Source organism: Onychostoma macrolepis, chromosome 13 (assembly GCF_012432095.1).
Source record: "Onychostoma macrolepis isolate SWU-2019 chromosome 13, ASM1243209v1, whole genome shotgun sequence".
Lineage (NCBI taxonomy): Eukaryota > Metazoa > Chordata > Actinopteri > Cypriniformes > Cyprinidae > Onychostoma > Onychostoma macrolepis.
The window spans coordinates 17,963,518-17,989,006 of record NC_081167.1 but is presented as its reverse complement, the minus strand read 5'-3'; the positions used below and the strand labels follow the sequence as shown (position 1 = coordinate 17,989,006).

Below are 25,489 nucleotides of genomic sequence, written 5' to 3'. Positions count from 1 at the left end.
TTTTTGTGGACGGGTCGATTCTCTTCAGCACCGCTCAACCTCTTTGTACATTATTCAAGCAGCTGGTCCTTTTCTTCCACAGACATTGATCTGATTCTCAGAGTGTCCAGAGTCTGCAAAATGGTCTGTTGACTACTGCATTGGGAATAAGATCAAGTTTTCACGTACAGTTGCCATTTGAAAGCCCCTTATCCATGGTTTCTACTCTACCACGTTACAGGTAATCCAGTGTGACGCCACAGTGAGAAGCTCCAGCAGATACAGTGCGTGTCAGTAGACAATTCTAAGACAGCTTGGCATGTCTTTTCCACCAGAGCAGGTATCCTAAAAAGGTGGCCATCGATTTGGAAAGTGCTGATGATGGCAGGCCTTTATCCAGTGTTATATGACAGTCTTAGTGCAGTGTTGCTCGCTAGACCTCTATATAGACCGAGTCCTGTTGCCGCTTTGGTTCGTTACCCAGGTTGACCTTCTCAGTGCGGGTATGCCAGACCAGGACCTGAAAGAAACCATTTGAAATCAGGTATTTTACAATACAGGAACCAAGCACGTATTAAGCACACGTATATTGTATGTACCAAGGCTGTTTACCTACATTACTATAAATGGGATCGCCCTTGAAACACTTTAACAACCTCAAATAAATGCTTTTTAATGCTATTTGAGACTAATAAACAACGTAAATGGGTTCAGTTCATGTCATTTAAAAGTGAATTTGACAAGCTGTTTGTAAGATTTCTTTACTTCCCCATTCAAGTAGATTGGAGTTAGTCTTAAATCCCTAAAAGAGCTTTCTGGAAGGGTTGCAAATATGGCCGCCAAATGACTTTCCTCGAAAGGGATTTTGAAGGAAATGACACGTATTGTGTGTGATCTTTCAGCAGAGATGGTTTAGGCTGTTGGTGCGTGAAGGATACTGGAATGGGATCTCTCGGACTGGTTACATGCCTTAATTATATCAGATAGAGGCAGTGCAGGGAAAGAGCACAGTTTAATGGGCGCACCCAGGTGTGACGCGTCATTTCCTGAACACATGGCACTGCAGATTGGCTTGTTTTGTAAAACAAGGCTAATTTAGCAGAACCATAAGAGATAAATAAGGTTCACTGTGGAGCAGCAACCCAGAAAGTAACCGAAGTGTCCTGTGGCCTGATAACAAGATGTATCACCGTAATAATACTTATGAAGGTGTCTGACACTTTACTTTGCTATCTACTAACCCCATTTTTCCTTTGATAAATATTATAGAGGTGGGTGATATACTTGAAGGCACGATTAACTGGTAGAAGTTTATCAACTGGTAGAGGCTTTGGACTATCATCTCTATTGTGGTTACACACTCATGTGACATTGCTGTGCTACACAGTCACAAAAACATAGTTTGCATGCATTTTCAAGCATTGTGGTTTAAAAACAAGTAATTTTAAGCCATTGAAATGCAGTGAGCAGTGTGCTGTCTGCGAGACGGTTTCTGAGCGCTGTCAGAGAGGCACATGAAGACGGTGCTCTTAGAGCACGGGAGTATTGAACAGAGTTATTTTTGCCACTTTATAGGCTTTGAACGGATAAATACACACTTTTGTATGTCAAAATGCCCATCTTTGCATGTATCCTCGTAAACACAGTAATTTAGGTCTTAAATGAAAGCAAACAGCTGAGAAAGAAAGCACATGTGTGGCAGTATATTGGATCCGGGCAGCTCTTAAAGTGACAGCAGTCTAATATTCCCGCTCTCTGTCATTCATGTTAAACAAACAACAAAAGAGAGAAAATCTCTCACTGCTCTTGACTAAATGACTTTTGTAACTTTAATAGGGTTGCAAAATTCCGGGAATTTTCAAGACTGGAAACTTTCCATGGGAATTAACGGGAATATATGGGAATTAACGGGAATTAATGGGAATAAACTGGAAATTTGCTAAATTGCAGGAACTGGGAACTTAAATGTAGTTGAGAACAAAAACTTGCAGCATAATCTTGATTAAAACAACCAGATTTAATGCAATTTCAATTTAATTACTACTCTACAAATTGCTCAATACACAGCACACTGCTTACTGCAGGGCTATCGAGGCCACGCCCCCTACATGCACTGTGCTTATCTACCATTATATGCACAGATCATTTCTTAAATCCTGCGCACAAAATGTCCATCTTGGTAAGTATTCATATAAATTACATGAATATTACAAAAAATGTTTAAAATACTGTGCAACTAAATTAGGCTATACCATAGTAAAAACAAATACACTGACTGAACAAACATTTAGGTGAGATAATAATAAAACAAAAGTCTAAAAATGACCCTCCCCCCACACACAATCCTCTCTAGTCACCTAAGAGGATTCCTCCATTTTCTCTGAAGCCGCACTTTCTGCATTTGAGCCCAAAGACCACATCTAAGTTTTGATATTGTAAATATATTTGATCTATGGGATTCACGTTTAACTAGTAAATACCAAAAAGTGTTTATACAGTAGTTAGACAGTTTATGAGGTACGTGCTATATAGCTCAAGCTGTGATGCTCCTTCTGCTAGCAAGTTTTCTGTTATCATACAGAAGTGCAGTACTGGTCAAAAGTTTGGACACATTACTATTTTTAATGTTTTTAAACATTGCATATCTTTTGCTCATCAAGCCTTCATTTATTTGATCAAAAATACCAAAAAAAACAAAACAAAACAGTGATATTGTGCAGTATTGCCGGTATTACAATTTAAAATAATGGTTTTCTGTTGTAATATACTTTAAAATATAATGTATTTCTGTGATCAAAGCTACAGTCTTCAGTGTCACATGATTCTTCAGACATCATTCTAATATGTTTATTTATTATCAATTTTGGAAACAGTTGTGCTGCTTAATATTTATTATTATTATTATTACCTGTGATTCTTTTTTTCAGGATTATTTGATGAATAAAGAGTTTTTTTTTTTTTTTTTTAAACACACATTTATTTAAAATAGAAATCCTTTTTTAACAATACACTACCATTCAGAAGTTTGGGGTCAGTATCTTTTCTCTTTTTCTGAAATAAATTAATACTTTTATTCAGCAAGGATGTGTTATTAATTTTAAAAAGTAGTAGCAAAGACTTATATTGTTAGAAAATATAAAACTGTTAATATATAACTGTTTTAAAATATATATAAAATATATAAACTGTTCATAAGTTTTTATTCATCAATAAATCCTGAAAAAAGCATCACAGATTCCCCCCCAAAAAATGTCATTTTTAAAATTTGTATTAGTTTGCATGCAAGTGAGCCTATGATCAAAATAAAATTATATTTATGTTTGTATATGATTCATTTTTATAAATTTTCAATTAATTCCCGTAAATTCCCATAAATTCCTGGTAAGTTTCAAATTAGGAATATTTCCAAAGTTCCCCAGACGAAGTTCCCATGGAAAGTTTCCAAAAAACTTCTGGAAATTTACCGGAAATTTTCCACCCCTTTGCAACCCTAAACTTTAATAGGAAATATATATTTAATTTACACAGTGAAGAATATGCATTGTTTTATTTATTTGATTACTTTATAATGTATGTAGAATTTCTTATTTATTTGTTCTACTGTAGTGTTCTATTGCTTCTAATTAGTTTCTTATTCTTATTTAATCGCTGACTGTTGTCTTCAGTGAGCTTAAGTTTTTTTTTATTTAACTAAGTATCTATTAGTTTTTTGTGATATTTACACTGGTGACAAGAATTATGCAATTTCTATGGTATCAAAACTTTTGATATACTGTAAGTCTGAAGGTCTGAGATGGACTAAATTGAATTGTAATTGGTTTGTGGGTGGTTAAACTTCATTAGTCGTGTTTGTGTGCGGCTGTCGAAGACATTTGCAGCCCACAGTGGTGTCTAATTTTTATAAGAGGAAAGTAATAATACATTAAGAATTAAACTTGTGCGCTTCCACTTTCATATGTAATAAATCCTTTAATTTTTAATGTCGATAATGTAATGGCTACAAATCAGTGCGCAAAGGTTGAAAGCAGTAATATAGTGTGGAGGTGTGAGGCCAGCAGTCCCCATGGGCTCTAGTTATTGTAAATGAGTTTCAAAAAGTTATTAAAATTTAAACCCTTCATACTTTTTGGACTAATCTTAGAGCAGTCTTAGTCTTTGCATGTGTATCTATTAGAATATTGTAAGGCAAGTGCACTGGAGATGTCATTGTCGTTATTGCAATGTGTGCCGAACTCTTGTTAAATACTCCATTAGACAGATTTCAATTTTTACAGAGTAAAACCCCACTTCGAGCGATCCAGGAATAAGAGAAGACACTCTGTCACCCTGCTTCTCTAGATCCTATCCCACCTCTTCAATAACTTGTTTTGGTTGTTAGATGAAAGCACAAATAAATAGAAATAGAAAATTTGACCATTTTAGCTGCAATAATATCATGTAATGTGTCATTTAGAAGTCATTAACATTTTCATGGTTCAGACTCATTGATAGTAGTAAAGGCATTCGGTACACTACCATTCAAAAGTTTGGAGTCGGTAAGATTTTTCTCCTTTTTTTCCCTCATATTATTTTATTCAGCAAGAACACATTAAACTGATCATAAATGAGAGTAAAGACATGTATAATACACAAGATTTCAAAATGAACTTTATAGTCATCAAATAATCATGAAAAAAAATGAAATTTGAATAATATGAAGATGAAATTTCCACATATATATTAAGCAACACAACTGTTTTCATTGGTAATGTTTTTGAGCAGAAAATCAGCATGTCAGAATGATTTCTGAAGGATCATGTGACACTGAAAACGAGCAATAGCTGCTAAAAATTCAGCTTCACCTTCAAATAAATTACATTTAAAGGTGCCATAGAATGGAAAACTGTATTTACCTTGGCATAGTTGAATAATAAGAGTTCTGTACATGGAAATGACATACCGTGAGCCTAAAACACCATTGTTTCCTCCTTATATAAATCTTGTGAATGCAAAAGGCCACTAAAAAATAGACGAATCAGAACATAACACTGACTGTGACCTTACAGTCGGGATCACTAATAGTTGCGCCCCCAACATTTGCATATACCCGCCCATGTTCTATGCCAGCTGCCAGCCAAACCATCAGAAGAATGATGGTAACAAGCGAGGACAACAATGAAAATGGCAGATCGTGGAAATAAATGTTATGTTCCAGGCTAGGGGTAGGCAACGTCGGCCCTGGAGTACCGATGTCCTGCAGAGTTTAGCTCCAACCGTGAAAAAAACCTCACCTGCCTGTATCCCTAGTAATTTTGAAGACCTTGATTAGCTTGTTTAGGTGTGTTTGATTAGGGTTGGAGCTAAACTCTACAGGGCAGCGGCACTCCAGGACCGACGTTGCCTACCCCTGTTCCAGGCTGTGCAGGGGATGTGAAGTGCAGGGATGGGTTGGTGTCTGTATTCAGAAAGGCACGGAAAGCAAATAACGTGTTCTAATAAAATAATGCGAGTCACTAAAGGGACTTGGTTAGCTCCTTGCTAGCGGTAGCCTGTTACATTACAGTACATAAGATTTAACTTGCCACATAAACAGAGTAAGGAGAGATGACTGAGGATGATGGCGATTGTTTTACAGATCCTGAGCACCACTGACAAGCATCTGATCTTGCAATATGTCTGGTAAGTACTGCCGCTCCATAGTATAAACAGAGTATGTGCTATCGCGAATCTCGAAAGTGAAAGTGAAACTATTCGAAAGCAGTTTCAATGCCCCGCATATTAATAGCGGCTCCCTGATGCCCGCATTTTATTTACAGTATAATTACCCAATGATATAACTGCGCGAGAAAGTATTGAAATATATATTTTCCCCGTGTTTCCTTCCTGCTGTGAGCTACTGAAATGAGCCGCGCTGTGAAACGTGAAAGGGTTGTAAATGCACATGTAAAACCGTTTCTGGAGAATTTTTGCCCTTACCTAAGCAACATACCTTCTATATAGATATCAGAGAACAATTTAAAAGGTCCCACTTTATATTAGGTGGCCTTAACTATTATGTACTTAAATTGAAATTAATCATTTGATACAATGCACTTATTGTGTACATGTTTTTGCATTGTACTTATATATTTTAAAATACCTATATGTAATTACATCTGTAATTAATTTCTGTACTTACATTTATAATTACACTGCTGATCCATCCCTTACACCTAAACCCACCCTTAAACCTGCCCATACCACCAAACCTGTCACTAACCTTACCCGTATCCCACCTCAATAGCAGCAAAAATGTTTTGAAATACAATAAGTACATTGTACTTATTTTTTGATGTAAGTACATAATAGTTAAGGCCACCTAACATAAAGTGTGACCATTTAAAATATTGTATCAATGCATTCTATGGCACCTTTAAAAATGTTAAAATGGAACAGTTATTTTAAATTAGAATAATATTTGACAATATTTTTGTTTTTACTGGATTTTTGATCAAATAAATGCAGCCTTGTCAAAACATTAAAAAATCCTCCTGAACTTTTGTATGGTAGCATATGAGCTAAAAATGATTAGTATATACTACTGTATATAAATATTTTTCTATATTTATATACAGTAGTCAACATTTGAAGTGGATCAAAAAAGTTAATCAAAGTTGTCCTAAGACAAGAACGCATTTTGGTTTTAGGACAATTTTGATGAAAGGTTTTGATCCACTTCAAATTTTGACCAGTGTATATTCAATATAATTCATATTAATTCATATGTTAAATGTACATTTATGCAACTTGCAGTATTAAAAATGCATTAGGATATGTAGAAATTAATATTAACAAAGGTTATTCAATGCTTTTAAAGTATTGTTCATTGTTAATTAATGTTAGCTATTGCATTAAGTGTAAAGTGTTACCAATAAACACACTTTAAAGTGATTTTCTACAAATAGGATAGAATCTTGCATGACATCAAAACTAATCGTTACAGCCTATAATTTTTAGGTCTATAAAGTATTTTAGCGCTTAATAAATGTGTATTACTCTTAGTTCCACTGTGAAAAAATATGAAAAATGTCTGGATTCTATTTGTGCTGTCCCGTATGAAAAGATTTTCTCAAACAATGTTTGTGCTGGAGATTTTTCCGAGGGTTTCTTTTGAATCTAAACAGGATGAGCATCTGAAGCCTTGATGGAGAATAATAATTTGAGTGATTGTGTTGTGGGCAGAGTGAAGCATGCTGGCACGCTGACAGCAGTCTGGCAGGATCTGGTCTGCAGGAGCACGATTGAGATTGACATTAATAAATAGGAGAGTCTATGCACTGACTTCTGTAAATAAGCCTGTGAATCTCTCTCACGCACCGTCTTCACCTCTCCATCTATATGGCATGCTTCTCATCTCTCTGCCAATCTCAAACACATTCCCTTTGCCCTCTTCTTCTTCCTCTCTTCCTCTGTCCCTTTCCTCCTTGTCACATCAGTTCAGTCTGATTACTCACATAAGATGACCCACCCAGCCTCCCTGTGCTTAATTTTAAAGTGCATGCTGGGAGTTAGCCATATCTCCCTGCCTGCAGGCTTAGTCACAGTCATCAGCTGGGACCCTCAAGAACACTTCTACAAATGTGACCTTTCCGAAAGACGTCGCTGGCAGTGCTCCACTTTGGACAGGCGCCCGCTCATGCCCATCACGAAGACCCATAACTGTTGGCACAAGCGCTTCCTATTGTTTACTTCCATAATGCCATCCTCATATAATTGGACTGCAGCCACAAATTTAAGTATATTAAACTCCCACTTTGTCCGAGTAGCGACTCACACTTCTTCGTAACTGTCAGTGGCCTTTCTACTCCGTTTATGGGTGCGATATCTACACGCTTCCACCCGCCACGGCATTGTACCACAGGAACAAACCTGCACTCTCTGCTCTCTGTTTACAATGCGCACATTATGCTGTGTCTGGCAAAATGACACACAGCTGATTGGCTGACGTTGGAAACATGTCCTGCTCTTGCTGGTGTTGGTGATTAGTGGAATTGTCAGCCCTGCTAATAGTCACTATTAATAACCCAGTGCGGCTACCATTAGGGTAATTGGGTGATAATGATGATGGCAGGAGCCGTGACGTGCGGTACGGGGAGGAAGAGAGCATTCTGACACGTAAGGTGAGCCGAGTGAAGAGGTTTGAGCTTGAGATTTCGGCTCCTGAGATAATGGGCCACGGATGAATGCAGGAGCTTTTAGAATCAGACCGAGTCAAATACATAGGAATGTGTTTTTCATTTTCAAGAGCTCCTTGACAGTGCTATTCACTATTGTCACTGGTAGAAGAATAGTAACCGTATGAAGTTAGGTTTTCAAATTGGTACCAAAAAGATAGGGTTGAGTCATAATGACTCGGACTCAAGAAAGACTAGGAACAAATGAAGGAACATCAAAAAGTGGATGTTCTTGATAATCAGTGTGAAGGATGCAAATGCAGGCTGCTCTACTGACCTGGGTACAGTTCTTGGCCTTTGGCTCCAAGTCCTCCACCTTGGTGATCTGTTTGAGGAAATCAGACTCTTGCATCCCTGGTTTGGCTCCTCTCCTCTTGAACAGGGCTCGTGGGTTTGACAGGATCACCTGCAGGTTCACTGCAAAGCCTGCCAATGATGAAATAGAGTTTAGCAAACAAGTATAAATCAAATTTTCAATTTGAATGTATTTATTTAATTTAATTACTTTTTCCTCTTTGCTGCTTTTGTTGTCACAGCTCATGATAGTCATTAGTGAAGAGTTTGGAAAGAAGTGCGTGCCTAAGAGCCGTTATTGCAGATTGCAAATCACACACTTACAGGGGTTGAGCAACTGCCATTGAGATGAATGGGAATGCTAACAGATAGCTTTCTCCTTGTATTATAGACTTCGTTTGCAAGTGAGAAAGTCTGGGTTTGGAACGCACTGGTACAGGCCTGAAATTGTTTATTGCAAATTTATCTAAAACTAATTATAGTGCAGATAATCTCGTTATATATTCAAGCACACTCTCTCATTTACTCTGTATTAACTATGCACAAATACACAGCTCTTCGGCGTGCTCTTGACCTTATGTATTTCTCGTGGGAGCAGGTTGAACCCTCCCATTGTTGCATGTGGGTCAGGGTAAGTTTGACTGTAGGGAATATCACCCTCTGTTGTGGGCTTTTTATCCTGGGCACAGGCTGTTTTCTAGGACGCCTGCGTTCCAGCTAAAACCACCTGGGCTTCCCTCAAATCCGCAGAGGCGAGCTCACGACAGCAATGCAATGTTCATCTAAGCCCTGGCTAACTGTGTCCTTGTGTAGTTACAAGGTTTCTCTCCCTCAGATCGACATGCATACTGTCAAGCTTTATTAATAGTTGAAGGCCAGCCAACTCCTTTCTTTTGATCTTTTTTTTTCTTTTTTAATGACTATATTGCCTTTTGATGTCCCTGTTGGAGTGTTGGGGGAATGATGTAAGAACCTATGCTCAGAGATCCAGGGACAGAGCTTTGATGCAGCTGAAGAGCCGGACATGTTTCTGCGGTTGCACCAACAGCACTTCAGGGACCGGCTAGATGCTCCACAGAGTTAAATGTATGAACAGTGTGGTAAACGCACATGGAATGTTCACATTCTGATTTTTAAACCAACTCTAAGACTTTATGACCAGGGTAGGCTTGCACCGGCGTTTTGTAAGGTCTTTAGTTAGGATTGCCTTCAAATTTGTAAACATAAGTGGTGCTGAAAAGCTGTTTATGTTGTTATGGTTCCTAAAAACTTTTTTCCTCACAAAACTGCCTATAGTACTTAGATTTCCAGGGAAATGCAATACATAAATCGTGAAATAATTATTATATTTAAATATGTAAATCATATTAAACTGAGTAAAATTAATAAAGGACAAAAATACAACAGTCTGTAAAAGTCTGTATTAGTTTTAAGTTAAGTGTCAACTCACTTATTTACATCAAATTATGTCAAAAGGATTGAATACTGCTAAGGTGTAATATAAGCTTATTGTTATAATTTAATCAGTTTGTTGCTTTTTCAAAGTTTGTTATTATTTAATTGTTCTTAACTTTCTATTCATCAAAGAATTCTAAAATGTATCATGGTTTCCACAAAAATATTGTTTTCAACATTATAATAGAGAAATAATAATAATTTTTTGAGCAACAAATCAGAATGATTTCTGAATGATCTTGTGACAATGAAGACTGGAGTAATAATGCTGAAAATTAAAAAAAAAAAAAAAATACTAAGTTTAGTTAATTAAATAATATTGTGTAATAATAATTTACACAATTAATGATTTTACTTTTGATCAAAAAAGGCAGGCCTGGTAACTGTAAGAGACTTAAAAAAAAAAAAAAAAACTAATTTAATGGTGCAGTTTTCACATATTTAGTAGTGTGCAGTGTTGCCAAGTCCGCGGTTTCACTGCGAAATTGGGCTAATTTTAGACTGATGCCAAGGGTTGTATATTAGTATGTGGGTTAAAGCAATCTACCCTCCTTGCCCCGGAACACTATTTTGATGGTGAGGGAACCCCCCTCGAAACGCAATTTCAAAAGCGGGGACCCCCGACAGAGAGGAAAACCATGGAGGAAAAAAATTCAATTGGGCTGGTTTTGCTTTTGGCAGACCTGGCAACCCTTGCTGTGTGCAAATTTTAGCATAGTGCTCACCACAACAATGAAGCTGTTGCAATCAGCGCATGTTATTTATTTTAGAAACACTACAAAATATTTGTGAAATAAATTCTGCAAGTTGTCCCCCAGACTCCAAGGAAATGCAGTATGTATATACACTATACAGTATATATACTGTGTGTGTGTATATGTGTATATATATATATATATATATATATATATATATATATATATATATATATATATATATATATATATATATTCTTCTTGTGACACAGATCGTATAAAAGCTAGTGTGACTAACGCATGGCCTAATCACTGTGTACACTACAGATGCAGCTTTTTGTTTTCGTTTATTCTCATGCATAATCTTTTCAACCCTTCTCCGCCTAATGCACAAAACGTCGCTATTGTGTGTTAAAAAGGTTTCCATGTTAAGACAAGCACTTGAGCTCCTCTTCAGGTGAGAGCAGCGCTTGAAAGCAATGAGAGAGGCAGTTCAGGACCTTTTCTCTGCTATTGTGTTTGCTCTCGGAAGAAGCCGTACAGCAGGAATACTAAATAACCTCATTGTTCTCAGCTTTTGTTCAGGGAGAAGTGTAGTGGAGCCGGCGGATTTATGAACCTTAAACAGCTCCTAGAACGTGTGTTAAGTCTACGGCAGCGATGTGAGGAAGCGTATACATTGTGTGAAGTGTTTGTGAAGGCAGATGTGCTCACTGTCAGGTAGGCCTTGACAATGAATACATTATCTCTGATGAAAATGATGATGATATTATGGGTGAGTGAACACGTGTGAAGAATACAAGCTATGGAAGAGGAGCAATAGTGGTAGTAATGGAGATCACATGAGGAAGAGATGATACCATCTCTTGTTATTAGAGTTTCATGAACAGCATAATATCCAGCGGCAGTGCTGGAGTCTGGGGAATTAGGGATTGCTTCAACTACGCACTGCTATCTCTGACGTTGCATTCATTCCCTCGAGCTGCATATGAGCCCTGCCTCTCTCCATTAGGATGTTTTCAACCTGTCAGCATCTTCTCACCCCTCCCTCTTTAATGCATTGCCTGAGAGCTCACGTTTGCTAAAAATGCACAGAGAAATTGCTGAATATAGCTTCGGTAAAGGTGCTTATCGCCAATTATAGGGAGCAGAGAGCTCCGTCACCTCACTTCTACCTAAATTACAGGGTATCTGTTATCTTTTTCTACTTGTTATGCTTTGTAATAGTGTCATTTTTTTGTTGCTTTTTACTGTCGCAATCCTTTTTCTTTTTTTTTTTTTTTGTAGTAAACTATAAGTAAACCATTTGAAAAAAGTGTGTAAACAGATGCTTTTAACATCCCTCTGTTTGGGAATCCCAACTAGCCTGTCATGTCAACTTCCAAATTACGTTTAGCCGTTTAGCAGAAGCTTTTATCCAAAGTGACTTACAAATGTGGAACATCACAAGCAATTTATCAGAAGAGCCAACAGTATTTGCAATACACAGTGTCAAGTGCCAGGAGTTATTATAGCAAGTGCCTTTGTTTATGGTTGTGTGTTCATTAAGTGCTCATGGAAGAAGTGTGTCTTCAGCTGTTTCTTGAAGGTTCTGATGGTCTCAGCAGGTCGGGTTCCACCAGAGAAGAACAGAGAGGGTGAAGTATCTGGAAAGCCATTTAGGGTATGTTTACACGGCAGCGATTGTACTAGAAAAAGAAAGTTTTTTTCCTTTGCCTGCGCACATATGCATTCAAGTTTGTACATCATGCATGAAATACATGTGCATAATGTCACTGTTTTCAAAATTTGCATTTTTGTAGTTTACGCAGAGATAGCAGTGGTATCATTTTTAAAAACTCGCAATAATTTTGTGTTTTCAGGCTCCCAAAATGCTGCTGTCATATTAAAAAAAAAAAAAAGTCAAAACGCATAAAAAGGTTTCTGTGTTAGTACCTTAGTACCTTTTGAAGAAAGGACCAGGTGCTGCATATTTACTTGCAGCGAGGTATATGTACACTTATAGTTTTTTATATTTTGAATTTTTATTTATTTTCAGTAATTTATTTTAGTAATTTTGTTACATGCTTTTGCCATTTTTTTTTTTTTACTTTTTGTTTTGAATATATATTTTCCGATTCTATAAGGCCCAATTCTCGCTATTTCCAAACCATTATCTACAACTTATTTGCTGCTTATTAATAGTTAGTAAGATAGTTGTTAAGTTTAGGTATTGGGTAGGATTAGGGATGTAGAATAAGGTCTTCCAGAATACTGTATGTGCTTCATAAGTACTAATAAACAGCCAATATGTTCATAATAGGCATGATAATAAGCAACTAAAAATTGGTCCCTATACTGTAAGTGTTACCAGTAATTTTAGTATTTTAACTTACGTATGTTTTATTTAGTAAGTTGTAAAGGCATATATTTGTATATATATTGTTGTATATATACATTTTATTATTATTATATTTTTTTTTTTTTTTTTTTTTAGTGTTAAGTTTATTTTATTTTATTTCACCTTTAAATCAATTATTTAGATTTTTTACATAACAAGCGTGGTACTTGGTGCCTTCCCTTCGTAAACACTGACATGCTCTAGCTAGAATCACTAGTGTATAGGAGAAAAGCTTCTTCAGAAGACTCTAGTGTTTCACAGCTTTTTTTTCCTCAGCTTAGAGCGTTCCTTTTGCATGGTCTCTCTATATAGGAACCGCTTTGCTGCCTGCTCTGGGCCAATTTTATATGCCTCTTTGAAACGACTTCAGTGAGGGGCAGTCTGGAAAGTATCAACACGACCAAACTGCAAAGAAGTCCCATCTGCTTATCTGAGCAGGCAAGCTGCTCCTCACACAGCTGATGTTGTGATTATCGACAGCACATGGTATAACGTGGGCAGAATATCCTTCAGAACTCAGAGAAGATGGACAGAGATATGGATGGCGGAAGTTCAATACCTTAATAACATTAAATACAATTGAGAGACCTTGTGGTGAAACTTGAAGACATAATGCTCCATCTAATGTTGTTATGCTTCTCCAATACTTTTAAGACATTTACAGTAATGGTTCTGAACTTTAAAAATGTCTTTTATCAAGTCTGTTGATGGATGGTTAATTGGTCACAGTAGCTCACCTGCAATGCCACGGGCCATGAATCGGAATACTGATAAAAATGTATATCTTGAATGCACTGTAAATCGCTTTGGATAAAAGCGTACGGCTAATGAATAAATGTAACTTAAATAGAAGCTTTCAGATGGGCAGGCTGTAAAAGAAATGGCAGTTTAGTGTTCAGCTTGACGTTTTACGTGATTTGCACAAATTAGTCCTGGAATTCAAAACCAGCTGGATGGCGGAAAGTGCCAGTCACAAGAAACCTGTTATTTAACCAGTGGAATCTATTGTCAAAAATGTTCTTTGTCACTCAAGGGAGTGAGCTAGATCATGTTCTATAAATATTGTAAATCTAGAAATAGATACATTTATATTTCCAAGAATCGTTCAAACAGCTTTTTTAAACAACTGCTTAATCTGTAATACTAAACCAGCTATAAAAACCCCATTAAGCCACGATGCTTAGGATTTTCATGTCTAAGGCATGCTTTGTTGTAGCTGTATCATTTACAGTAAGCAGTTTCAGCACTGAATGTATTATAGGCAGAAAATATTGAGAAAATGCACTATAAACTGATTTATCAATACAGCTATTCCTAAAGCAACACAAAATAATGAACTGACAAGTTATTTTTTCATTTGAGATGGTTTAGATTCTGTTCCATAGTTTTCAATGATACACTCTAACCATTTTATAATTTTGGGCCACTTTTTTTAGAAAATACAGTGCAATAACCTGGAAATCGCTTAATTGTCTGTAATTTTCTGTTATTTTGAGCAGCGGTTCTGTTACACAGCAGAAATGCCATTAGTGTGAACGCATGCTTTTGTGTCAACGTTTCATCCTGCACATAGTGTAAAACAGGCATAATTGTCATATTTAAATAAATGTGCCTTTTTTTTTTTCTGGTTAGGCAACAATGGTGCAGCAAGATTTTTTCATTTTTTTGAAATAATGATCTGTAAAAAATTGCTAGTGGTGTTTTAATGACCGTGCATGTTGTTAAATGTTAAATTCAAGAGATCTTAGAAGTGTCTTACCAGCCATGTCAATTGCAAAAGGCCTGTCGGCCTTCCAGCCAGTGTACCAGCCGACCACTTTCCCCTTTTCCACCAAGGGCCGCTCATACCTCCGGCCTCCAACGAGTCCCACTGGCCATACTGACACTCTCCTGGTTGACCGCATCTGAACAGCAGAAGACAGAGCAGTGATAAATGTGGTACTATTACAAACCCAATCCACCAAAGTTATCATAAAGATCTGCAGAGTTTTGTTGTGGATCCTCCAGTCGGTTCTTTGGACCTTTATTCTGCTAACCAAATGCAGAACTTAAGTCTATTATTATTTTTAAAGGAACGAGCGTAGTACCGACACACACAGCATGGCTTATTATAAAATCCTGGCTCATTTTCAGCACAAATAAGTCCATCCACCTGCAGTCTGCTGGAGACAGCACACATCGCTCTTCAGTTTCATAAACACGATCACATCTGATTGAACCACCCGCCAACACTAAAACTGTCATTTCCAACAAGATACCATCTTCCTTGAGGAATTTTAAACATCCTACTGCTGAAAGAATCTTGTTTTCCCTTCATTCCTTCATATATAATAAAAATAAAAACTATTTGCCACTGGGGAAATGAGCGTTGCTGCAATTTCTCGAACAAATGGTCAGAGTAGCCTTTGAATATTTAATGGTTGCGCTATTTATGTGAGTGCTGTACGCAGTCGGGTGACATGCCTGTGGCTGGCGGCCGTAAGCAACGGACAAGCTTTGAAGCCCAAACTGCTGCCCCTTTAGCTCTATTTCTAATGTCTGTCTTCCTCCCTCTCTTCAAAGGCTCCATCTCCATAATGCTGCTCGTAAAATCTAACACAGCTCAAAGGCAAAGTCAAAGAATTCTCTATAGCAAAGAGGATGTCATCTGCAGGTGCCAAGCGTCCTTTTGCGTTGAAGTTGACAACAAGGGCAACAGGCACAGCCATCAAATGCAGTGACACATACACTGTTCTTTGAGCTGAACTCTCAAGCTACAGGCGGCTATGGCTAGGCATCTGTATTTGGCAGTTTTTGTGACCCATGTGTTTTTCTTGCAGGGATAGGGAATAAGAAAGTCTGGCCCCATTTTGACAACATGGTGCAGAGAAATAAATTTGTAGTAGACGAGTGTGTTCAATATCTTTTGGGAGGTAAAATCACCTTCGATAACAAAACTCTACATGCTGCCTGACAGTTCCAGAGAGGATTCAAACAATGTAACAACAAAATTGGATCTAGTAAGGAACTATATTTCTAAGGAAAGACCGGTTACAACTGAGAACAATAAATCTAATGCAGAATTTGCAGTGATGTGGCGTGGCACCGAAGACACAAGGCTGGCTGGGAGAATACATTGCACAGAGTATATTGTACCATGAAAATCAAAATATGACTTCATTAAGACCATGTGCTGCCAACACATGCACAGCACAAAATCACATTGTAACTTTTTTTTTTTAGTTGGTCTCCTCTGACTTGCTTTCCAGTAACAATATCTGAAAATGCTTGAAACAGGAGAAGCAACACTGCAATAAAGTACTATGATTTGTTTTCATAAATATTATCTTAAATATAAGTGCATAAATAGTGTTTTACTGCACTGACATTAAACTACAAACAAGTGAAAAACTGCCAATGCAGTAGGACAAAATGTAAATCTACCAAAACGAGCCTCACTATTATATGTGACCCTGGACCACAAAACCAGTATTATGTTGCACGGTTATATTTGTAGCAATAGTCAAAAATGCATTGTATGGGTCAAAATTATTATTATTAAAAAGATATTTTGTAAATTTCCTACAGTAAACATATCACAACTTGATTTTTGATTAGTAATATGCATTGCTAAGAACTTCATTCGGACAACTTTAAAGGTGATTTTCTCAGTATTTTTATTTTTATTTTTTTTGCACCCTCAGATTCCATATTTTGTCCAAATATTGTCCTATCCTAACAAACCATACATCAATGGAAAGCTTATGTATTCAGCTTTCAGATGATGTATAAATCTCAATTTCGAAAAATTGACCCTTATGACTGGTTTTGTGATCCAGGGTCACGTATAATGTGGCTTCTCAAGTAAACGTATCTTGTTTTCACATTTTTTAACTGTAAAACTAGGCAAAATACCCATTAGGAAAATTAGTTTTTGCAGTAAAGAGGTGTTAAAGGGTAAACCGATCATCTGAATTTCAACAAGCAATACTACATTTCACTGGTCATTGGGATTTACAAATGATAAAATGATGAGCCAATAAAAATTCTGTCGTTTACTCACCCTATGTCATTCCAAACCTTTATGACCTTTATATTTTGATGAATGTTGGTAACCATACAGTTTCAGTTCCTGTTGACTTGCATTGTATGGACCAAAAATACAATGGAAGTTAATGGGACCCCAGTTTGTTTGGTTGCCAACCCAAATACTGATCTGGTTATTGCGTTCAGCAGAAGAAATACATACATACAGGTTTGGAACTACAGTTGAGTAATTGACCCTTCGCAAAGACCCGCCCCCCCTTCGTTACTGTTGCTATGTCCAACAAGCCATGCCACTCTCATGCCACACTTCATATTCTCACGCAGTTACATCACGAAGCAAAGAGGACACCGACAGACAAGACAGAGCAGGTTACTTTAAGGTATAAAACAAAGAAACATTTTTGTCATTTTTTAAAGAAATTCAAACAATAAATACCGTTTTGTGCCTTGTTATTGAGTTGTGACAGATCACTGTAGCGCCTCAGTTCAAGTGGCACGTGACGTGAATCGATCATCTCTTCCTCTTTACTAGTTATAACATGAAAGAAACATGAATGAATATCAGAAGGTATCTTGTTTCAACCGCGGAAAGATGTCAATACACACCATTTTTCAAGTTCAAGTCCACCAACATTAATCTATTTTCCACTCTGGTGTGTTTGTCAGGCAAAAATGGCAGATTCGGCATTATTATTGGTCAGATCGCCTGTCAATCAAACTCCATGCGAAGGGTCAATTGATGGCCAAATTTTAGTTTTGGTGGACTATTTCTCCTTGTGTATATTACAAATAAATGACGAGAAAACAAAGAGGTTGTGGATATCACACAGGATGGCACTCATGTTTCACATGGAAAAACATGCTGTCTGATAAAGCGCCATGTTCTTCCTTTTAATGCTCTTCAGTTGCATCATGTTTTGCAGGTGAGAAAGAACGCAAACAAAGATGGTTCTGATTGGCTGATTTGTGATTGATTATATCATGCTCCATTTTTGAGTCAAATTGCTTGTCATTGGAATCTTATGTTCTATCTAAAAATAATAATGTATGTTCTATTTGTGAGTTTAATGATAAAGCTATTTCTGCTCAAAAACTTAATGGTAGAATAATCTTGCATACTTCACTCAAGACGCTTTTTTTTCTTTCTCCACTAGAACTTGATCACTGTACTCAACTCCCTACTACATCTTAACAAAACTATTGTTTCACTGTTGCTCCTTCACATATCTGTACTAGTTTGTGCTTTTCTAGCTAATTTTGAGACTTTGCATTGCAGTTCTTTTATGTTACTGGCGCCTGAGGATGAATCACTCGAGCTGTAGCATTTCTCGTTGGGGAAAACAGTATGTGCTAAATGAATACATTTCCTATGTGTCATTAATATTTGTCATTATGAAACACTAGCTGTTGAAAAAGGCCAAATGACTCTCATTGTTGTGCTGTGTAATGTGTTTGTGTTGAGCAGAGCAGGGGTCATCAGCATACTGACACTGCGCTCTACCCCTCAGGGGCTATTCCATGTGTTCATCCACATGTCCAGCTGTGTTCTGGAGAAATGGAGAGAGAGAGAAAGAGGCAGAGGGAGGGAGGGATGCACAAAGCAAGCATTGAAGGAATGAGGAGGGCAGTAAGGCCTGTGGCAGAGGACAAGAGAACGGCTTAGACGGGAGGAAAAAGCAGAGGTAAGAGATGGGTAGAAAAATTGATGATAAATGAGACGATGAGCAATAAGTGCAGGGTTTGGACAACAGCCAAGAGAGAGAAAAGGATTTTGTGTTATTGTAAATGGGACAGAGAATGTAATGCAGTGGAGAAACCTTTTCTCTCATTTCATCATTTGATTGCTGTTAGCTTCCTGGTGCCCTTTTTATGCTTTCCAGTCAAATAAAGGAAATGTCCAACCATCAGACATCAAATACAAAGCAACACATTTACATGGTAATTCTTAAATTTGTATGTTTTGGTGGTTAATTCATTTGAATTTGTATGAATTTCTTACACCCCACTGATGATTTTTTTAATGGGTAGACCATGCTTTTTTTATATAAAAAAAAAGTTGCACATTTTCTGACAAATTGCATCGTATTAATTAATATGAAAAGTGAACTTGTAGAATATGTTTTCCTGTGCAATTCAGTTGATTTAAAGGGATGGTTCAACTAACAATGAAAATTCTGTCATCACAAGTGGTGTCCATGTTGGTCCAACTCCAAAAAGGACCCAAAAAACCCAATAAAATAATGTTAAAAGTGGTCCATATGACTTGTGCATTACATTTGATATTGCGCACTATATTTCAATGCGGAAGTAAGCTGTTTTCTGTGAATATGTGAGACTTCCGATTCATTAGCTGCTATAGGGAAACAATAAGAATATCAAAGTGCAGTAAACTGTAAAATTGTTACAAACCAATGTGTTTATAATTAGGACAATACATTAAAATAATATGGTAAAATAATACCAGTTTGCTGTTTCAAGCAGCATAATGAGCTGTTTTGTACAGCTAAAAATAACTGGAAGCGAATGGCACAGGAATCCAGACGCATTAAATTTACAAATGGCCAATCTTACGCAATAAATAAGGTGGTCTTTTCCTCATACAAACTACTTTTTTTTTTTTTTTTTTGGACATCAATGTTGTTTGGAAAAGAGCTGCTTCACGATTCTTTAAAATTTCTCCTTTTCCACTGAAAAAAATAAACAAACCAACATATGGGTTTGGAATGACATGAGGGACTTGATCAAAAATATATCCTGAAGAAATATGTGCAAAATTGAAAAGGGTTTTAATGTGTGCAAGACGTAGAAAAGCATAACCTGTATAAGACACAGCCTCAAATGAAGTGTCTTTCCACTCATCACTTCTCGGTGTTGTCTGTTTCATCCGTCGTCCACAGACAACCGTTTAAACAGACAAATCCTAATTTCCCAGCTGTCAGGTCACTCTCTCGTTTCTCGGTGACTTCCACTGCCTTAAACTGGGTTAATTCACTCTGCTTGGCTACACAGTATACTGGGTCGCCTTCACTTATGTGCGTCAACTGCTGCGCTTTTGAGACTTATAAGAAATAGATGGCAATGGCGTGATAAAACACATCACATGAATGTCCATAGGGACAGATGTCACAGCGAAGTCTCCTGATGCGTTGTAAGTTATTAATTGCCACCATACTTCTCTTTCTCTCTAATTATATATTTAAATGTAATGCAGCAACCTTGTGGAGTATAAAACCTATTGAACAATGACAATATAGAGGTTGAATTGACGACTTTAATTGCTGCTTTTCTGCTTAATTGCTGCTGTTTTCAATTTTATTACAAATTTAAAGTGATGGTTCTCAAGGCAAATATACTGTAGAGGCACTGGATTGTATCACACTTTGTAAAGCATGTAGATCTACACTCCCCACTTATACATTTATTTCTGTTGGGTTTTATAGATGCTGTATTCCATTTGATGGAGAAAAAAAAATAAGATGAGCATATATTAATGCGCTGCTTCTTGGGGGAAAAAATAACTCATCCTGCACCATTTGAGTTGATATGCATGACCCTTTTCAATGGGTCAGACATATGGGGCAAGACCGTAGAGTTGGATTTCTTTTCTTTTTTTTGGACCTGGCCAACTAGCAGATCATAGCAACACCCTAGCAACCGTATAGCAAATCCCAGCCATATCTAGCAAACAAAATGTCATAGATTCATGGAGGTGAGCTCTAATGACCAGCAGAGGTTTCTTGAGAACCCCAGCCATATCTCCGTCTAGTTGCCACTATTTGCAATGTAGCACTTCTATTGTCATTGTTTTTCTAACCAAGTATAGCCTACTTCATTTTTCAGATTTCATATCAATCCTTACTCGTCTAAGTAGAATTAAGCCAACTGTCATCTCAAGAAGTCGCAGTTACCTCTTCAAATAACTCAAGGCTGTAAGTGTTATCATCATCGGCGAAGAAAACGACTCCTTTATCTTTGGACGAGCGATGTCCTCTCAGCCAGCCGAGCGCTAAGTTCCTCTGCTCGGTCGCTCGGGGCATCCCTGTCCGCTTGAACCTGCGCGGGGTGAACACGTTCAGGTGAGTGTATCGCAGCCCAGAACGGGCGAGAAACCGAGAAACCAGCTCCGTGTGGGAGTTTGAGTCCTCCACCACGATCCAGTGGAACTGCGGAACCTGACGGAACGTATTTGCCAAGCGGGTGAGCTCTGCTTTCTGCACCGCTCGGCTGTAAGTAGGAGTGATGGCATAAATGACCGGGAGAGATGTGGCGTTACTCCCGCTGCTGGTGCTGGTGCTGCCTCTGCTGCTGGTGCGAGTCGTTCTGGCGACCTGCCGCTGCTGCACATTTCCCAGCCGAGACAAATAAAAGCTGGCAGTGTTCCGAACAGACAGTCTCTTCGTATCAATGTCGATCACGATGATCACTATCAAGATCCATGGAAGAAGGATGAAAAAGCGCGTGTAGAAGATGGATTTCATTGTGCCCGAAGAACCAGCGCTGCTTAATGTGAAGAATTAACAGTCCGCCACAGACAGAGCAGTTCATTCAGAGCCGATTACTGAATTATAGCAGATTATTACTTTTTAAACTTCCTTTAAAGCCGTCCCTCGCGTGTTTTTAGCCAGCACCCGCAGTCCACGAACGTTTAAACTTGCCATTCCCGTTTCCTAAACGCGCTGTTGCGATCCCATCCCGTCCTGCGCTCCGCCAGAGAGTCCGTTCCCTGAGATGCTCCCTATATATAGGGATTCTTCAGTCGTTCAGCGCAGAGAACAGTGCCAAAAATAACAACAGGTCATTGTTTTGGTCACGTGCATAGCTTGGAGTGCAATAAATCCATGTAGGTGTTATGATTACTCAAACCTGCATCGAATGATGGAACTGAGCTGATGGTCCGACGGATGCTGCGCGTTGAAATGAAGAAGACTGAGACTTCAAACTGAGATTTCTCCCTCCCCACCTGCGCACTACAGCGAGAGAGGAATCATAGCATTACATTGTTGTCTGTTTTTTTTTTTTTTGCGCGATAGCAGGCTTTCATGTAATATTCGCATATTTGATTGTTAGACATGTGTACAGTTTATTTTTAAACTGTAAATGACTACAAAGGGTTGTTGTTAGAACTTACCCAAATGCTTGAAAGGCAAATAGTTAACATAAATGGTATTTAATTTTCAATTTATTGTAGGCTAATCATAATTACTTCCGCACCCTCATTTTATTTTAAGTAGCCTATTTTAATTCCGAAGAGAAAAAAAAGTTTGGTTTGGCTGATATTTATTGACTTATATATTTAGTTACATAATGCTGATAATTAACGGTAACACTTTACAATAAGGTGTCATTTGTTAACATCAGTTAATGTATTAACTAACATGGACAAATAATGAACAATATAGCTATTTATTAATCATAATGTTAGTTAATAAAAATACAGCCGTTCATTGTTCATGTTAGTTCAGAGTGAATTAACTAATGTTAACCATCACAACTTGTGATTTTAATAGTTTAATGCATTAGTAAATAATTAATAAATCCTGTAGAAGCATTGTTCTTTCTTAGTTCATATAAACTAATGTAGTTAAATAATAATCCTTATTGTAAAGTGTTAACTTATTAACTTCTTAACTTCTTTAGGAAAACGATATCTCAATAAATACAGTGGGTTGTTTTCAGAAGTTATCACATAGAGGCCTATGCTTGCAACACTAAAAGATAACATAGCTGTTTTTAATTTTGCGCTTGAATTTATTGCAATCATAAACACTTCCCTATCCTTATTTTATGTTGAGCATTTTGATTCTGAAAATAATCTTAAAAACAAGGTTTGGTTTGGCGGACATTGTTAACATATCTTTTCATATTAACAATAACAAATGTGGAATTTGTTCAGTAAAGACTAGCACCACTTTTATTTGTTCCAGAGGGACAGTCAGACATCTGAAGTGTGTTCATCAAATACAGGAACATTTTCATTTATTTTGTGGATTTTTTAAACGCCATCTAAAACTACAGGTAAGATAGTTGAGTATGTAGACTATATACATTGATGGAAACTGCTAGCTAAAGGATTTTTGTTCTGTTGATCAATGTAAAACACAACTAAATTAATATTGTTTAAAATGACAATTAATCGTCAGCTCGTGTATGGAGATCCTGTGAAATCCATCTTCATTTTTGCACATTAACAATATGATTGACTGAAGACTCACTTGATGTTCAAATTGACTCATTCTGTTGATGTTCATTTGCTTCAGGCATATTCCCATCTGTAGATTTACCAGATCACCTGATGGCATAAACAAAACATCCTGATGCATGACAAACAACAAGGTAAAAAGCAACATGGCAACTTATTAGATTTAACAGTCTTCATTGTAATCAAAATGGCTGACACATTGCCTACAGGCTTTCGTGATGTTCATTTCAGCACTGGCGTGTCTATTTGACTGTCTTGTGTCTCCATTCACAGTGCGATGACAGCAATGGATTGTGACATCCAGCCTTGTCCTCCCATCCTCAACATGCCACCCCCTGTCACCACAGACAATGTCAATCACGGAAAATAGAAGCAACTGTCAGAGACGCTATCTCATTGTCGGCAACCTTTTGTTGCAAATGACTGAAATCTGACAGGTAACACTGGCTATTGTTCATTTCATTGCATCTAGCATGAAAGAGAAGCACTATGAAGTATAAGGAGAAGCACAATGGTTATGGCCTGTTTATTCAAGAAACGCGCCTCAGGTCTTTGATGTAATGGAATTGATCCACAGTGAACTGTCCTATTACATGGAGAAAGTGTTTTTTTCTTGATTTGTGGAGGATTTATGCTGTTCAGGAGGGACAAGAGACACTATGACACACTTCAAAAGAAAAAATGGTGCTGCTGTGCATTTTTGCAGTCAATCTAATCTGGTAATCCTCCCATCTTCCTTCACGCTGATGATGCTTCGCAGGAGAGCATGGACTGGACTATTTAATGGCTTTCATGGGTGGGGGAGGAGGAAAAGAAAAGCTGTTTATTGATGGAGAAATATCCTTTCAATACTCATGCATGCTGTTGAAGCCAACAGAACGCAATAACAACCAATTAAAGCAGTGCCCCATGAAAATAGATCACAGCACAACTAGATTAAACGATAATTTAGGTCTCAATTCAATAATAGCGAGGCAAAGCAATTTAGATCTTCACAATAAGCAGGAAATATAGAATGCATTTGTCAACACTATTTGCATAGAAATGACTTTTCATCACTTTCCATTATTGTGTGAATTTTGCTTGAGCCAATACATTTTCTCAACATAATTCAATGGAATCAATTGGTCTGGAGTTAACAGCATTAGGTCTCTGTTCTCGAAGCTACAGAAACAAATTGCTGTTGGACTTTTTCTCAACTAAAAATCGAAGCATTCAAATAGTTTCACTTGTTCCAAGCCTAATCTAATTTTCGAGCGAAATGCGTCTAATGTTTCAACCTGATAACGGTTTGTGTTTCCAATTCTGCCACCATTTCAGCTGTGCAATAAATTGAGTTTTAAGATGTACGGCAAAATTGGCTTATAATAGCATAATTGCCATAATAATTTAACTGACTTTGTTTCTCACAAGCTTTAGTGTAAGAACAGCCCATTTAGCTCCAAAATGCGAGTGTGTGTGAATAATTTCCAGAACAGAGTCAGATGTACTGTATGCAGGTCACGCAGCCAGATCTCTAAATGACAGAAGTAACTTTGCAAGCTCTTTCATTTCAAGGACGCTGAAGAAAGTGCTAATTTTAAGCATCCAAGCATGCAATCAATCTTTTTTGACTTTTGTTAGTTAATATCTCTTTGCATTGCATATTTCATCATCTTTGTCTAATGCGGTCTTCGAGATTCTCATGATTCTCTTTTAACCAGTGAATAAAAGCAGTCCTAGCACAGCAATGAATGATGAAGGATGAATATGTGCTGTAATAACCTTGAATCTGTGGCGGAATATCATGCTGTGGGATAGATTTACATAACAAAAGATGTCTCTTGGAGCTCAATCAAAAGTAAACAGCGCAGAAGCAGTAACATGGCATTTCACAGGCCACATATTACGAGTATATTAATAGATGATGACACTCCTCAATCCGGGACTACATCAAAGGTGAGCCCTGGGATAAACACGTATTAGCACCTGTGATACCAAGCTGGCTCTCTCACACTGTGGCCAACTTAAGCATTTACCTGCAGGACCCTCAGATATACTGAGCATGGTTGTATTTGTTGCCACACAAGGCATATTAATTTTTTCCTAGCACTAGCAGAGCAATTTGGTGATGTAACGATAGCCTGCGAGACCACATATCGACGTGCTGGTAGCAGTGCAGATTGTCTTAATGCTGTGCTTTGTCTTCATGGGACATACATGCAGTAAAAGGTCATTTAGGTCCTTAATTAATCCATAGGGAAATTATATCTGCTAGAGAAGGAGAGAT

The 25,489-nt window shown here is 37.5% G+C and overlaps 1 protein-coding gene and 1 long non-coding RNA gene across 2 annotated transcripts; one reads left to right on the top strand and one right to left on the bottom strand.

The window, feature by feature from the left end:
• Positions 1-32: 32 nt before the first annotated feature.
• Positions 33-21,939, bottom strand: b3gat2 (beta-1,3-glucuronyltransferase 2 (glucuronosyltransferase S)). The gene is made up of 4 exons (XM_058796451.1): positions 20,930-21,939; positions 14,755-14,899; positions 8,449-8,597; positions 33-499 (listed from the first exon to the last, which is right to left on the bottom strand). The coding sequence occupies exons 1-4, from the start codon at positions 21,497-21,499 to the stop codon at positions 413-415; spliced, it is 951 nt and encodes a 316-aa protein (XP_058652434.1). The 5' UTR covers positions 21,500-21,939; the 3' UTR covers positions 33-412.
• A 129-nt stretch (positions 21,940-22,068) lies between these two features.
• Positions 22,069-23,630, top strand: LOC131552586 (uncharacterized). Its single transcript, XR_009274015.1, has 3 exons — positions 22,069-23,036; positions 23,279-23,354; positions 23,494-23,630. It is a non-coding gene; the product is annotated as an uncharacterized LOC131552586 (long non-coding RNA).
• The last annotated feature ends 1,859 nt before the right edge of the window (positions 23,631-25,489 follow it).

Bases quoted from the DNA above. Each gene is read 5' to 3' on its own strand.
- b3gat2 (XM_058796451.1), bottom strand. From the start codon at position 21,499: ATGAAATCCATCTTCTACACGCGCTTTTTCATCCTTCTTCCATGGATC. The intron at 8,598-14,754 runs GTAAGACACTTC...CATCATTGGCAG, and splicing joins TTTTGCAATTGACATGGCTG to GCTTTGCAGTGAACCTGCAG. The intron at 500-8,448 runs GTCAGTAGAGCA...GGTTTCTTTCAG, and splicing joins AGGCCAAGAACTGTACCCAG to GTCCTGGTCTGGCATACCCG.